Source organism: Hyla sarda, chromosome 4 (assembly GCF_029499605.1).
Source record: "Hyla sarda isolate aHylSar1 chromosome 4, aHylSar1.hap1, whole genome shotgun sequence".
In the NCBI taxonomy this organism is placed as follows: domain Eukaryota; kingdom Metazoa; phylum Chordata; class Amphibia; order Anura; family Hylidae; genus Hyla; species Hyla sarda.
In genome coordinates this window covers 400,954,486-400,971,570 of record NC_079192.1, presented here as the reverse complement: position 1 = coordinate 400,971,570, position 17,085 = coordinate 400,954,486, and the positions used below count along the sequence as shown (strand labels likewise).

The window sequence follows — 17,085 nt, the reverse complement described above, 5'->3', positions numbered from 1 at the left end:
CCTGGGATTGCACATGTCAAAAAAATATATATATATATTTCTAATGTTGTGTGGGCTGCCAAGACCTGGTGTCCAGGGGGGGGGGGGGGGGATGAAATATATAAGTCATGGTTTCTTTTGGGAATATGTAGCTGTCTCCTTTATTCATTCAATCCGGTTTAAAGGGGTATTCCAGGAAAAAACTTTATATATATATATATATATATATATATATATATATATATATATATATATATATACTGGCTTTAGAAAGTTAAACAGATTTGTAAATTACTTCTATTAAAAAATCTTATTCCTTTCAATAATTATCAGCTGCTGAAGTTGAGTTGTTCTTTTCTGACAACAGTGCTCTCTGCTGACATCTCTGTCTGTCCCGGGAACTGCACAGAGTAGAAGAGGTTTTCTATGGGGATTTGCTTCTAAACTGGGCGGTTCCCGAGACAGGTGTCATCAGAGAGCACTTAGACAGAAAAGAACAACTCAACTTCAGAAGCTCATAAGTACTGAAAGGATTAAGATTTTTTTAATAGAAGTAATTTACAAATCTGTTCAACTTTCTGGAGCCAGTTGATATATAAAACAAAGTTTTTTTCCTGGATAACCCCTTTTAAATATTTTAGTTTTTCAATTTTTTTTCACTTTTTTTCTTGTCATTCTTTATTTCTCCAGTATATATATATATATATATATATATATATATATATATATATATATATAAATATATATATATATATTTTTTTTTAAGTTAAGGGTTATCCAGGATTAGATTAGATAAACAGCGATTTCTTGAAAAAACAGCCCCACATATATATATATATATATATATATATATATATATATCTATCTATCTATCTATCTATCTATATATATAGATATATATATATATATATATATATATATATATATAGATAGATATATATATATATATATATGCGAACAAAGTGGTTACAAGTTTATTGCACCAACAAGTACATGCAACGTTTCATTTGGCCGAAACGTTGCATGTACTTGTTGGTGCAATACATTTTCATATATATATATATATATAATATATATATATATATATATATATATATATATATATATATATAAAGATAAATTATTATAATTATTTTTTTTATTTTTTTTTTATTTAAGGTCTTATCCAGGGTTAGAAAAAATGCCCCATACATGTCCTTTCTTATTGTATTTTTTTTATATAGTTTTCCATTTTTTATTTATTTATTTTAGAATTAAAGGGGTTATCCAGGAATTAAAAAAAAGCTGAGCTAATTTCTTTGAAAAAACTGCTGCACACCTGTCCTTTTTTTTTTTTTTTGCTTATCTTTTTTTCTCTCCATTTTTTTAATATATAGTTTAGAATTTTTTTATGGAGTTATCTAGGATTAGAAAAACATAGCTGATTTCTCCAAACGCTGGAGCCGGCGCCGGGAGCTCGTGACGTCATGGCCCCCGCCCCCTCGTGACGTCACGCCCCACCCCCTCAATGGAAGTCTATGGGAGGGGGCGTGACGGCGTCACGCCCTCTCCCATAGACTTGCATTGAGGGGGTGGGGTGTGACAAAAAGGGGCGGGGCTATGACATCACGAGCTCCCGGCTCCAGCGTTCGGAACTGTTTGTTCCAAACGCTGAGTAGTGGAGTACCCCTTTAAGTATTAAAGCTGGATGGGGGCAAGGAGCGAGGAGGCGTGCCAGGCCTTGAGCAGCTTATCTCCGCCTCCTTGACACATGGCTGAGAAACAAGATGATTTTATACTTTGGCAAACAACATCAGCTTCAGAAAAGATACTTTTATACCCCAAAATCTAACCAATGGTGTCTGCAAAATACTTCCGATGTGCACCAAACACAGTTGTTTTTTAGCGAGGCCCTAAGTTGGGGTATGCCAGAAGCGCCCTTCTCTGGCAGCAGGGGGCAGCATTTCAGGAGCTAAACAGACCACTGTGCCCTACAATCACCTACAGCTTTCCATCTCCGGCAGTAAAAAGGTTATAAAAGCCCCTTCGGCCATAAGAACTAACCAGCTTAAATATAAAGCAATGCAGTTATTGCGGCCTCAATGGTTGGTATGGAGTCAAAAATAGCAAAAATAGCTTGATGCCAATAACTGTGGTCACCATAGGTGACAGGTGTGAGAGTGCTGTGTGCCTATCGTAGCCACAATGTGGTTTGCAGGCCTGTGTCATGCAGTTCCTGGCCACCCATGCTTTCATGGAACAAGAGAGTGGATTCAGCGTGGCGCTGCGTGCATGGAGCCATAACTGTAGATCTCATTCAGCTGCCCCCCCCCCCCCACCTCATAGTCCTTTGACAGTATTATAACTTTAGACAAATTTTCCCCTGTTACCTTAGGAAGCCTCTCTGGGTCCCCCGGATGCCTGGGTATCACTTTCTGCAGCCTCTGGAAGCCATAGTCGATGGTTGGTTCGTTCAGAGCTGAAAGAAAGAAGCAGAGTTTAGTTATCTCGATGAGTCTATAACGTATACTCAAGGACAATGTGATGGCAGTAAAGCCTTCTCTATTTTAGTAATGTGACCTGTGGATTGGAAATAGGTTTACTAGCTCAGTGATTCCCAACCAGGTTGCAAAACTACAACTCCCAGCATGCCCGGACAGTCTAGAGGAAAAAAAATCTTCTTTCCTATGTCACATACATAGTCTAGAGGAGGAGCCTTCTAACATATGACCCACAGAGTCTAGGGGGAGGAGCTGTCTTTCATATAGAGGGAAGAGTCACTTACCATGTCACACACAGTCTAGGGGGAAAAGGAGCCTTCTTATACATATCACCCACAGAGTCTTGTGGCGGGAGTTTTCTTTCATATATCACATAAACAGTCTAGGGGGAGGAGCCTTCTACCATATCACTCCCAGAGTCTAGGGGAGGAGCCTCTTCTATATATTTAACCCAGAGTCCAGGGGGAGGGACATTATACTATGTCACCAAAGTCTAGGTGGAAGAGCTATTTACATATGTCACCCACAGAGTCTAGGGGGAGGAGCCTTCTACCATCTCACTCCCAGAGTCTAGGGGGAGGAGCCCTCTTATACATATTTAACCCAGAGTCTAGGGGGGGGACACATTATACTATGTCACCAGAGTCTAGGTGGAGGAGCTATTTACATATGTCACCCACAGAGTCTAGGGGGAGGAGCCTTCTACAATATCACTCCCAGAGTCTAGGGGGAGGAGCCCTCTTCTATATATATTTAACCCAGAGTCTAGGGGGGGGGGGCATTATACTATGTCACCAGAGTCTAGGTGGAGGAGCTATTTAAATATGTCACCCACAAAGTCTAGGGGGAGGAGCCTTCTACAATATCACTCCCAGAGTCTAGGGGGAGGAGCCCTCTTCTATATATTTAACCCAGAGTCTAGGGGAGGGACATTATACTATGTCACCAGAGTCTAGGTGGAGGAGCTATTTACATATGTCACCCACAGAGTCTAGGGGGAGGAGCCTTCTACAATATCACTCCCAGAGTCTAGGGGGAGGAGCCCTCTTCTATATATTTAACCCAGAGTCTAGGGGGGGGGGGACATTATACTATGTCACCAGAGTCTAGGTGGAGGACCTATTTACATATTTCACCCACAGAGTCTAGGGGGAGGAGCCTTCTACCATGTCACCCACAGAGTCTAAGGGAAGGAGCTATTTTCACATGTCACCCAGAGTCAAGGGAAGGAGCCTTCATATATATATGTCACCCACAGAGTCTAGAGGGAGGAGTCTTCTTTCATATGTCATATACGCAGTCAAGGAGGAGGAGCCTTCTACCATGGCTCACAGTCTAGAGGGAGGAGCTTTCTAATATATATGTCACCCACAGAGTCTAGAGGGAGGAGTCTTCTTTCATATGTCACATACACAGTCTAGGAGGAGGAGCCTTCTACCATGTCACTTACAGATTCCAGTGGGTAGAGTCCATATGGTCATATGTCACCTAACGTCTAGGGTGATGATCCATCTTTCATATGCCACCCAGTGTCTAGGGCAGTGTTCCCCAACCAGAGTGCCTCCAATTATACAACAGCTGGAGGCACACTGGTTGGAAAACACTGCTTTGGACCCATACTTGCATTCATAATATGGACGCAAACAGACATCCCTATGGTGCCTATTGTCAAGTGTTTCTTCAGGACAATAGGAATGTAGGAGTTATTGCTTCCTTTGTTGGCATGAAGAGGATCAGTGTCCCTGACAGCTGATAGGGATCATTTAACTCATCTACTGTTCAGCATGATTCCATGATGTTGTCCATCTATTAAGAATCACAAGAGCTTCAATGAATTCACTTCTCTCCGATGTAAAAAGGGATTATTAGTGAAATTGTGCACGATTCTAATTGACCCTGCGGTAATGGAAGGCGTTGTAACATCCCTCCCCAATCTCACTGCCCCCTCTCTCCACCACCGACAGGTAGAGAATTCTCCGTATTTTTTTTTTTCTAAAAGGACATTTAAATTGAAAGAGACTGAGTGCAAGAGCGTAATTACACCAATAAAATCCTTTAACTTGTCAACGGGAAAATCTAAATGGCGATCAATCATTTCTGCGAAAGAAATAATCCTTAAAGTCGTCTGATTGACAGCTCATACTTTCATATGTAAAAAGAAAGAAAAAAAGAGTTAAAAAAAAAAAAAAAAGAATGGAAGCGAAGAATATCTATATATATATAAAAAAAATACACTTCTCGTAAAGTGGCCACAAATCCATTTACAGAATACAATACTTCGCATAGGTGAGTAAAAAGCCAATAATTACTTCTGTGAATGCGCAGCCATCAAGATAAGTACAGAAAACTTGGCAAAACTTTTTTTTTTTATTGTGTGTGTATGTGTGTGTGTTTTTTTTTTTTTTTTACATAAAATGGTTTAGAAACATTTACTATAGAATCCCACAACAGCCCCGGGTTGTAATTGGCAGGTGGGTTGATTTTGTGTGGGTCGAACTGACCTTCACAACCTTGTGTTATGGTAGTATGTGGTGATGTCACCTCGTCGGCATTAATTAAAAAAAAAAAATTCTTAAAGGGGTGCTCTACTGTCCAAAGGATAGGGGATAAGATGTTTGATCGCGGGGGCCCGACGGAGCCCGGAGCTATGTTTTCTCCAAGGTTGATGACAGGCGGCGCAGGGGACGGGGCATCGTGACTTCAAGGCTCCACCCCCTTATGATGTCATGCCCCACCCCCTCAATACAAGTCTATGGGAGGGGGCGTGGCCCCCTTTCCATAGACTTGCATTGAGGCGGCGGACGTGATGTTACGATGCCCCGTCCCCTGCACTGCCCGATATCAGCCTTGGAGAAAACTTAGCTCTGGGCTGCTGCAGGGGGGATCACGGGGGCCCCCAGCGGCAGGCTCCCCATGATCCCACATCTTATCCCCTATTCTCTGGATAGGGAATAAGATGTCTAACAGCGGAGTACTCGTTTAATAGAAAGAAAGATTGCCCAGTGCCAGGCGTGCAGGTAAAAGCTTGCTTTTATTTTGGATAATCCAACAGAAGTCACTGACAGAGGAATTGTCTGACGCGTTTCGCACCTAGGTGCTTAATCGTAGATGGGTCTACGATTAAGCACCTAGGTGCGAAACGCGTCAGACAATTCCTCTGTCAGTGACTTCTGTTGGATTATCCAAAATAAAAGCAAGCTTTTACCTGCACGCCTGGTGCTGGACAATCTTTCCTTCTATTTGTGGTACAAGGCCAAGGGCGGAACCAGCGTGTCCTTGCGCAGGTGTTCGGGTGATTGTTCGGGGAGTGAGCGGTATAGGCAAATGCAGTACCCCTTTAATTATTTTTTTTGAAAGAGACTGAAAATCCATAAGGGCCACTTGATGCCCACACTACATAAAACATGTTGTCCCCCAGGGCATGTACCGAGAGACCAAACTTGTCTCCAGATTATGGTGCTGGGTTTTGTCACCCAGGATAAAAGGCCTGGTGTGCTTTCCCACTAAAAGGGGTTAAAACTTACCCCTATTCACAGCATACGGGATAAGTATCTGATTGGTGGAGGTCCGGCTGCTGGGATCATGAGAATGGGGGGGGGGTCCCTTGTGCCCTAAAAGAATGGAGTGACAGCGTTCATGCTCAGCCATCACTCCATTCACTGACTAGGATCTCATGATCGGTGGAGGTCCAACCATTGGGACCCTCACCAGTGATTAGAATAGGGGTTCCTTTTGCTCTGAGTGCGCATGCTCAGCTATCCTTCCATTCAAACTCTATTATGTCATGATTAGTGGGGGTCCCAATGGTCAGACCCCCATTAATCCCAAGAACGACAGACCCTTGTGCCCCGAGTGAATTTAGTGACAATATGCCTATCTCTATTCACTCTCTATGATCTCATCATGGGTGGGGTTCCCAGTCATCTGACCCCCACTGATCAATTACTTATCAATTATCTTATAGATAGGACATAGATTTTACTCATGATTAACCTCTTTAAAGACCCTTGCATTAGTTCTCAACCCTTTCCAGTTCTTCTGGTATCTGCTGTCCAGTTGCCAATGTGAAGATGTCAACTAGGGTAAGACATGCACCCAATAATGCTTATTTGCATTAAAATTGTTAAAATGCGCAACATTTAGTGAGGGTTCATGATACGACACACCCAAACCGGCTATCGTAAGGGTTTGCTGTCTCTGTCCATCAAAAGAAGAAGTGGTGCCAACCTGAGCTAGGGCTATGCCACTTCTTTGTGACCCATACTTGGTGGTGGCCTCTGTTGTGGAAAGGTAAATACAAGTGGTCCCTCAACATACGATGGTAATCCGTTCCAAATGGACCATTGTTTGTTGAAACCATCGCATGTTGAGGGATCCGTGCAATGTAAAGTATAGGACAGTGGTCTACAACCTGCGGACCTCCAGATGTTGCAAAGCTACAACACCCAGCATGCCCGGACAGCCAACGGCTGTCCGGGCATGCTGGGAGTTGTAGTTTTGCAACATCTGGAGGTCCGCAGGTTGAAGACCACTGGTATTGGAGGTTATACTCACGTGTCCCCGCCGCTCCGGACCGTCACCGCTGCCCTGGATGTCGCCTTCCATCACTGTCGCCGCGTCCCCGACGCTCCGGCAAGGCCTCTGCTTCCCCGGCATCCTCGCTCTCCCGTCGCCGCCATCACGTCGCTACGCACGCCGCTCCTATTGGATGACGGGACGGCGTGCGCAGTGACGTGATGGCGACGATGGAGAGCGCCGACGATGCAGGGAATCCCGAAGAGGACGCGCCGGAGCCCAGAGGACAGGTAAGTGACCGTCAGCGGACCACACGGGGCACCGTAAACGGCTATCCGGTGGCAGCTGAAGCAGTCTGTGCTGCCGGATAGCCGTTTATGCAATGGCCCCGACATATAAAAGCATCGTATGTTGATGCTGCCTTCAACATGTGATGTCCTCTGAGAGACCATCGTATGGGGAAATGATCGTATGTCGGGGCCATCGTAGGTCGGGGGGGGGAGGGGTCACTGTAATAAGCGACTGGGACTCCCAAAAGTGAACTCTCCTATGATGTTACCCCATAACACATAAACTCCATAATCCATAATCCTCTATACACAGTGTACAGAATGGTTTTCTTTCGTGTAAATTGCAATGGTTAATAATATTTTCGGCAATATTCCCTGCACATTCCTCCACAATACACCTTGCCTTGTTCCCATAGATTGCCGCTAAAGCCACTTTGGGAATTCAGAGAAAACAACAACGTTTCGGAGCCATTAATTCCTTTAAAAACTACAAAAAAAAGTGATACGGAGAAAAAACTCCTGAAGCCATCAGTGAATGATTATGTTGGCGTCTGATAACTGGAAAATGATGGGTGGGGGGGGGGGGGGGAGCGTTTTTACTCTAAGTCAATTTGAACATAATAAAAGTGAGGCCTCCCCCTTCCCTGCACGAGAAGAAAGTTTTGCTGTTAAGTTTCAGAATCCATATTGAGTAGACACGGAGAGATAAGTGATCTGAATGCTCAGGAGAAACAGAGGAATCTATAGAGAGATCAATGTACAGTCATCGGGGACCGCTTCTGTGTCATAAAACGCGACGGCGCAGCAATCTGGGGAGAGGGAGTGTATGTATCTAATGTTCTCACTGCGCTGGGAATACTACTATTGTTCTGCACTTACAGTGGGAGTTGAAGTTTGCTACTGCTGACAATATCCATCTATATCTATCTATCTATCTATCTCATATCTATCTATCTATCTATTACATATCTATCTATCTCATATCTATCTATCTTTCTATCTCATATCTATCTTTCTATCTCATATCTATCTATCTATCTATCACATATCTATCTATCTTTCTATCTCATATCTATCTTTCTATCTCATATCTATCTATCTCATATCTATCTATCTATCTATCTAGACAGGGAATAAGTCAGCCAGCACTTTAGTTGATACCAAACTATTATATGGACCTGGCCTACAGGTGCACGCTACCAGGCAAAATATACAGCAACAGAAGAATGCAGCAGCATGCTGTATATTTTTCATGCTGTATATCTAGCCTAGTAGCGTGCACCTGCAGGCCAGGTCCATATAATAGTTTGGTATCAACTAAAGTGCTGGCTGACTTATTCTTTGTCTGTATTGCACATACGGGGAAGTGGCTACCTCCATGTTGGCCTTGCACCCCACCCACCTCTATCAGGTGTATATAAGGTGTCTTGGATGCTCCAGACCCTGCCATGCTTACTGAACTGTTCACACAGAGGCATATTCACAGTGTAGGGTCCGTCCCAATGAGGCCACCTTATCGCGGTGGGACGGTCCAAGCTATTTGACCGCAGGTGGAGACAAATTTGCGAGCTAAGTGCCTCACTATTTCATAGTTTCACATTTGCATCTATTACACCATAGCTGTATAGCTCTCCATGTTTTAACTGCATATTTATGTTTCACCTATATCCTTGTGCTGGCAGTGTGCTGCTGCATTCTTCTGTTGCTGTATATCTATCTATCTATCTATCTATCTATCTCATATCTATCTATCTCTTCTCTCTCTCTGTCTCATATCTCTCTCTCTCTCTCTCTCTGTCTCATATCTATCTCTGTCTTCTCTCTCTCTCTCTGTCTCCTATCTATCTATCTATCTATCTATCTCTTCTCTCTCTCTGTCTCATATCTATCTATCTCTTCTCTCTCTGTCTCATATCTATCTATCTCTTCTCTCTCTGTCTCTGCTTTCCTCTCTGTAATCTCAGTGCCGTACCCTGTCTCATATCTATCTCTTCTCTCTCTCTCTGTCTCATATCTATCTCTCTCTCTGTCTCATATCTATCTCTGTCTTCTCTCTCTCTGTCTCCTATCTATCTATCTATCTCTTCTCTCTCTCTGTCTCTGCCTTCCTCTCTGTAATCCCAGTGCCGTACCCTGTCTCATATCTATCTCTCTCTGTCTCTGCCTTCCTCTCTGTAATCCCTGTGCTGTACCCTGTCTCATATCTATCTCTCTCTCTCTCTGTCTCTACCTTCCTCTCTGTAATCCCAGTGCCGTACCCTGTCTCATATCTATCTCTCTTCTCTCTCTCTGTCTCATATCTATCTCTCTCTGTCTCTGCCTTCCTCTCTGTAATCCCTGTGCCTTACCCTGTCTCATATCTATCTCTCTCTCTGTCTCATATCTATCTCTCTCTGTCTCTGCCTTCCTCTCTGTAATCCCTGTGCCTTACCCTGTCTCATATCTCTCTCTCTCTTCTCTCTCTCTCTGTCTCATATTTATCTATCTCTTCTCTCTCTCTGTCTCATATCTATCTCTCTCTTTTTTCTCTGTCTCTGCCTTCCTCTCTGTAATCCCTGTGCTGTACTCTGTCTCATATCTATCTCTCTCTGTCTCATATCTATCTCTCTCTTCTCTCTCTCTGTCTCTGCCTTCCTCTCTGTAATCCCTGTGCTGTACTCTGTCTCATATCTATCTCTCTCTGTCTCATATCTATCTCTCTCTTCTCTCTCTCTGTCTCTGCCTTCCTCTCTGTAATCCCAGTGCCGTACCCTGTCTCATATCTATCTCCCTCCTCTCTCTCTGTCTCATATCTATCTCTCTCTGTCTCTGCCTTCCTCTCTGTAATCCCAGTGCCGTACCCTGTCTCATATCTATCTCTCTTCTCTCTCTGTCTCATATCTATCTCTCTCTGTCTCTGCCTTTCTCTCTGTAATCTCAGTGCCGTACCCTGTCTCATATCTATCTCTCTCCTCTCTCTCTGTCTCATATCTATCTCTCTCTGTCTCATATCTATCTCTCTCTGTCTCTGCCTTCCTCTCTGTAATCTCAGTGCCGTACCCTGTCTCATATCTATTGTCACGATGCCGGCTGGCAGGTAGTGGATCCTCTGTGCCAGAGAGGGATTGGCGTGGACCGTGCTAGTGGACCGGTTCTAAGCCACTACTGGTTTTCACCAGAGCCCGCCGCAAAGCGGGATGGTCTTGCTGCGGCGGTAGTGACCAGGTCGTATCCACTAGCAACGGCTCACCTCTCTGGCTGCTGAAGATAGGCGCGGTACAAGGGAGTAGGCAGAAGCAAGGTCGGACGTAGCAGAAGGTCGGGGCAGGCAGCTAGGATCGTAGTCGGGGGCAACGGCAGAAGGTCTGGAAACACAGGCTAGGAACACACAAGGAACGCTTTCACTGGCACAATGGCAACAAGATCCGGCAAGGGAGTGCAGGGGAAGTGAGGTGATATAGGGAAGTGCACAGGTGAACACACTAATTGGAACCACTGCGCCAATCAGCGGCGCAGTGGCCCTTTAAATCGCAGAGACCCGGCGCGCGCGCGCCCTAGGGAGCGGGGCCGCGCGCGCCGGGACAGGACAGACGGAGAGCGAGTCAGGTACGGGAGCCGGGGTGCGCATCGCGAGCGGGCGCTACCCGCATCGCGAATCGCATCCCGGCTCGCAGCGGAATCGCAGCGCCCCGGGTCAGAGGATGTGACCGGGGCGCTGCAGCGGGGAGAGTGAAGCGAGCGCTCCGGGGAGGAGCGGGGACCCGGAGCGCTCGGCGTAACAGTACCCCCCCCCTTGGGTCTCCCCCTCTTCTTAGAGCCTGAGAACCTGAGGAGCAGACTTTTGTCTAGGATGTTGTCCTCAGGTTCCCAGGATCTCTCTTCAGGACCACAACCCTCCCAGTCCACTAAAAAAAAAGTTTTCCCTCTGACCTTTTTGGAAGCTAAAATTTCTTTGACAGAGAAGATGTCCGAGGAGCCGGAAACAGGAGTGGGAGGAACAGATTTGGGAGAAAAACGGTTGAGGATGAGTGGTTTGAGAAGAGAGACGTGAAAGGCATTAGGGATACGAAGAGAAGGAGGAAGAAGAAGTTTATAAGAGACAGGATTAATTTGACACAAAATTTTGAAAGGACCAAGATAGCGTGGTCCCAACTTGTAGCTAGGGACACGGAAGCGGACATATTTAGCGGAGAGCCATACCTTGTCTCCAGGGGAAAAAACGGGAGGAGCTCTTCTTTTCTTATCCGCGAACTTCTTCATGCGAGATGAAGCCTGTAAGAGAGAATTTTGGGTCTCTCTCCATATGATGGAAAGGTCACGAGAAATTTCATCCACGGCGGGCAGACCAGAGGGCAAGGGAGTAGGGAGGGGGGGAAGAGGGTGACGGCCGTACACCACGAAAAATGGGGATTTGGAGGAAGATTCAGAGACCCTAAAGTTATACGAGAATTCGGCCCATGGGAGGAGATCTGCCCAGTCATCCTGGCGGGAGGAAACAAAATGTCGCAAATAATCACCCAAGATCTGGTTAATTCTTTCTACTTGTCCATTGGACTGGGGATGATATGCAGAAGAAAAATTTAATTTAATCTTGAGTTGTTTACAGAGAGCCCTCCAGAATTTAGACACGAATTGGACACCTCTATCCGAGACAATCTGCGTAGGCAACCCGTGAAGACGAAAAATGTGTACAAAAAATTGTTTAGCCAACTGAGGCGCAGAAGGAAGACCAGGAAGAGGGATGAAATGTGCCATTTTGGAGAATCGATCAACGACCACCCAAATAACAGTGTTGCCACGGGAAGGGGGTAAATCAGTAATAAAATCCATACCAATCAGAGACCAAGGCTGTTCGGGGACAGGCAGAGGATGAAGAAAACCAGCGGGCTTCTGGCGAGGAGTCTTATCCCGGGCACAGATAGTGCAGGCTCGCACAAAGTCCACAACATCCGTCTCCAGAGTAGGCCACCAATAGAAGCGGGAGATGAGTTGCACAGATTTCTTGATGCCCGCATGACCTGCGAGATGGGAGGAGTGACCCCATTTGAGGATTCCGAGGCGTTGGCGTGGAGAAACAAAGGTCTTTCCAGGAGGAGTCTGCCTGATGGAGGCAGGAGAAGTGGAGATCAGGCAGTCAGGAGGAATGATGTGTTGCGGAGAGAGTTCAACTTCTGAGGCATCCGAGGAACGAGAGAGAGCATCGGCCCTAATGTTCTTATCGGCAGGACGAAAGTGAATCTCAAAATTAAATCGGGCAAAGAACAGAGACCACCGGGCCTGGCGAGGATTCAGCCGTTGGGCAGACTGGAGGTAGGAGAGGTTCTTGTGGTCGGTGTAGATAATAACAGGAAAACTTGATCCCTCCAGGAGATGCCTCCATTCCTCAAGTGCTAATTTAATGGCTAGAAGCTCTCGATCCCCGATGGAGTAGTTCCTCTCCGCTGGAGAGAAGGTCCTAGAGAAAAAACCACAAGTGACAGCATGCCCGGAAGAATTTTTTTGTAGAAGAACAGCTCCAGCTCCCACTGAGGAGGCATCAACCTCCAATAGGAAGGGTTTGGAAGGGTCAGGTCTGGAGAGGACGGGAGCCGAAGAAAAGGCAGACTTGAGTCGTTTAAAGGCGTCTTCTGCTTGAGGAGGCCAGGACTTGGGATCAGCATTTTTTTTGGTTAAGGCCACGATAGGAGCCACAATGGTAGAAAAATGTGGAATAAATTGCCTGTAATAATTGGCGAACCCCAAAAAGCGTTGGATAGCACGGAGTCCGGAGGGGCGTGGCCAATCTAAGACGGCAGAGAGTTTGTCTGGATCCATCTGTAGTCCCTGGCCAGAGACCAAATATCCTAGAAAAGGAAGAGATTGGCATTCAAACAGACATTTCTCAATTTTGGCATAGAGTTGATTGTCACGAAGTCTCTGAAGAACCATACGGACATGCTGGCGGTGTTCTTCTAGATTAGCAGAAAAAATTAGGATATCGTCCAGATATACAACAACACAGGAGTATAACAGATCACGAAAAATTTCATTGACAAAGTCTTGGAAGACGGCAGGGGCGTTGCACAGGCCAAAGGGCATGACCAGATACTCAAAGTGTCCATCTCTGGTGTTAAATGCCGTTTTCCACTCATCCCCCTCTCTGATGCGGATGAGGTTATAGGCGCCTCTTAAGTCCAATTTAGTAAAGATGTGGGCACCTTGGAGGCGATCAAAGAGTTCAGAGATGAGGGGTAAGGGGTAGCGGTTCTTAACCGTGATTTTATTAAGACCGCGGTAGTCAATGCAAGGACGTAGGGAGCCATCTTTTTTGGACACAAAGAAAAATCCGGCTCCGGCAGGAGAGGAGGATTTACGGATAAAGCCCTTTTTTAGATTCTCCTGGACGTATTCAGACATGGCAAGAGTCTCTGGGGCAGAGAGAGGATAAATTCTGCCCCGGGGTGGAGTAGTGCCCGGGAGGAGGTCGATAGGACAATCATAAGGCCTGTGAGGAGGTAGAGTCTCAGCTTGTTTTTTGCAGAAAACATCCGCGAAGTCCATATAGGCCTTAGGAAGACCGGTTACTGGAGGAACCACAGAGTTACGGCAAGGGTTACTGGGAACCGGTTTTAGACAGTTCTTGGAACAAGAGGACCCCCAACTCTTGATCTCCCCAGTGGACCAATCCAGGGTTGGGGAATGAAGTTGAAGCCAGGGAAGTCCAAGGAGAATTTCCGAGGTGCAATTGGGGAGGACCAAAAGTTCAATCCTCTCGTGATGAGATCCGATGCTCATAAGAAGGGGCTCCGTGCGGAAACGTATGGTACAGTCCAATCTTTCATTGTTTACACAATTGATGTAAAGGGGTCTGGCGAGACTGGTCACTGGGATGTTGAACCTGTTGACGAGAGAGGCCAAAATAAAATTTCCTGCCGATCCAGAGTCCAAGAAGGCCACAGTAGAGAAGGAGAAGGCAGAGGCAGACATCCGCACAGGCACAGTAAGACGTGGAGAAGCAGAGTAGACATCGAGGACTGTCTCACCTTTGTGCGGAGTCAGCGTACGTCTTTCCAGGCGGGGAGGACGGATAGGACAATCCCTCAGGAAGTGTTCGGTACTAGCACAGTACAGGCAGAGGTTCTCCATACGGCGTCGTGTCCTCTCTTGAGGTGTCAGGCGAGACCGGTCGACCTGCATAGCCTCCACGGCGGAAGGCACAGGAACAGATTGCAGGGGACCAGAGGAGAGAGGAGCCGAGGAGAAGAAACGCCTCGTGCGAACAGAGTCCATATCTTGGCGGAGTTCCTGACGCCTTTCGGAAAAACGCATGTCAATGCGAGTGGCTAGGTGAATAAGTTCATGTAGATTAGCAGGAATTTCTCGTGCGGCCAGAACATCTTTAATGTTGCTGGATAGGCCTTTTTTGAAGGTCGCGCAGAGGGCCTCATTATTCCAGGACAATTCTGAAGCAAGAGTACGGAATTGTACGGCATACTCGCCAACGGAAGAATTACCCTGGACCAGGTTCAACAGGGCAGTCTCAGCAGAAGAGGCTCGGGCAGGTTCCTCAAAGACACTTCGGATTTCCGAGAAGAAGGAGTGTACAGAGGCAGTGACGGGGTCATTGCGGTCCCAGAGCGGTGTGGCCCATGACAGGGCTTTTCCGGACAGAAGGCTGACTACGAAAGCCACCTTAGACCTTTCAGTGGGAAACAGGTCCGACATCATCTCCAGATGCAGGGAACATTGGGAAAGAAAACCACGGCAAAACTTAGAGTCCCCATCAAATTTATCCGGCAAGGATAGGCGTAGCCCAGGAGCGGCCACTCGCTGCGGAGGAGGTGCAGGAGCTGGCGGAGGAGATGACTGCTGAAGCTGTGGTAGTAACTGTTGTAGCATAACGGTCAGTTGAGACAGCTGTTGGCCTTGTTGCGCTATCTGTTGTGACTGCTGGGCGACCACCGTGGTGAGGTCAGCGACAACTGGCAGAGGAACTTCAGCGGGATCCATGGCCGGATCTACTGTCACGATGCCGGCTGGCAGGTAGTGGATCCTCTGTGCCAGAGAGGGATTGGCGTGGACCGTGCTAGTGGACCGGTTCTAAGCCACTACTGGTTTTCACCAGAGCCCGCCGCAAAGCGGGATGGTCTTGCTGCGGCGGTAGTGACCAGGTCGTATCCACTAGCAACGGCTCACCTCTCTGGCTGCTGAAGATAGGCGCGGTACAAGGGAGTAGGCAGAAGCAAGGTCGGACGTAGCAGAAGGTCGGGGCAGGCAGCTAGGATCGTAGTCAGGGGCAACGGCAGAAGGTCTGGAAACACAGGCTAGGAACACACAAGGAACGCTTTCACTGGCACAATGGCAACAAGATCCGGCAAGGGAGTGCAGGGGAAGTGAGGTGATATAGGGAAGTGCACAGGTGAACACACTAATTGGAACCACTGCGCCAATCAGCGGCGCAGTGGCCCTTTAAATCGCAGAGACCCGGCGCGCGCGCGCCCTAGGGAGCGGGGCCGCGCGCGCCGGGACAGGACAGACGGAGAGCGAGTCAGGTACGGGAGCCGGGGTGCGCATCGCGAGCGGGCGCTACCCGCATCGCGAATCGCATCCCGGCTCGCAGCGGAATCGCAGCGCCCCGGGTCAGAGGATGTGACCGGGGCGCTGCAGCGGGGAGAGTGAAGCGAGCGCTCCGGGGAGGAGCGGGGACCCGGAGCGCTCGGCGTAACATCTATCTCTCTCCTCTCTCTCTGTCTCATATCTATCTCTCTCTGTCTCATATCTATCTCTCTCTGTCTCATATCTATCTCTCTCTGTCTCTGCCTTCCTCTCTGTAATCTCAGTGCCGTACCCTGTCTCATATCTATCTCTCTCTTCTCTCTCTGTCTCTGCCTTCCTCTCTGTAATCTCAGTGCCGTACCCTGTCTCATATCTATCTCTCTCTCTGTCTCATATCTATCTCTCTCTGTCTCTGCCTTCCTCTCTGTAATCCCTGTGCTGTACCCTGTCTCATATCTATCTCTCTTCTCTCTCTGTCTCATATCTATCTCTCTCTTCTCTCTCTCTGTCTCTGCCTTCCTCTCTGTAATCCCAGTGCCGTACCCTGTCTCATATCTATCTCTCTTCTCTCTCTGTCTCATATCTATCTCTCTCTGTCTCTGCCTTTCTCTCTGTAATCTCAGTGCCGTACCCTGTCTCATATCTATCTCTCTCCTCTCTCTCTGTCTCATATCTATCTCTCTCTGTCTCATATCTATCTCTCTCTGTCTCTGCCTTCCTCTCTGTAATCTCAGTGCCGTACCCTGTCTCATATCTATCTCTCTCCTCTCTCTCTGTCTCATATCTATCTCTCTCTGTCTCATATCTATCTCTCTCTGTCTCATATCTATCTCTCTCTGTCTCTGCCTTCCTCTCTGTAATCTCAGTGCCGTACCCTGTCTCATATCTATCTCTCTCTCTGTCTCATATCTATCTCTCTCTGTCTCTGCCTTCCTCTCTGTAATCCCAGTGCCGTACCCTGTCTCATATCTATGTCTCTCCTCTCTCTCTCTGTCTCATATCTATCTCTCTCTGTCTCTGCCTTCCTCTCTGTAATCCCTGTGCTGTACCCTGTCTCCTCGGTGGTATTCCTCTCCCCAGTCACCTTTCCAGGTTGAATTGTTCATCACGATTGTGTCTGGGAGTTGTGACAATGCCGGTTATCAGGGACAGGAGTGGAGATGCATGGAGCGCGTGTGATAAACAGGTTTGCGTCCCCCGTACCCCGGCGCGCTCTCTGACACTACTTTTATCATCTGGTTTGTGCTCTGAATGAGCTGAGAGCAGCAATTGCCGGAGAACAGGCAGGCGATAAAGAGCATTGATTT

General features: G+C 47.0%; 1 protein-coding gene across 4 annotated transcripts in view; it reads right to left on the bottom strand.

The window, feature by feature from the left end:
- The window catches only part of EBF1 (EBF transcription factor 1), a 439,555-nt gene that overhangs the window by 37,250 nt on the left and 385,220 nt on the right, over positions 1 to 17,085 (bottom strand). For all 4 annotated transcript variants that reach the window (XM_056517346.1, XM_056517348.1, XM_056517347.1 and 1 more), the window contains one exon: positions 2,349 to 2,437. In XM_056517346.1, the coding sequence (XP_056373321.1) occupies positions 2,349 to 2,437 (89 nt within the window). The remainder of the gene's footprint in view (positions 1 to 2,348; positions 2,438 to 17,085) is intronic.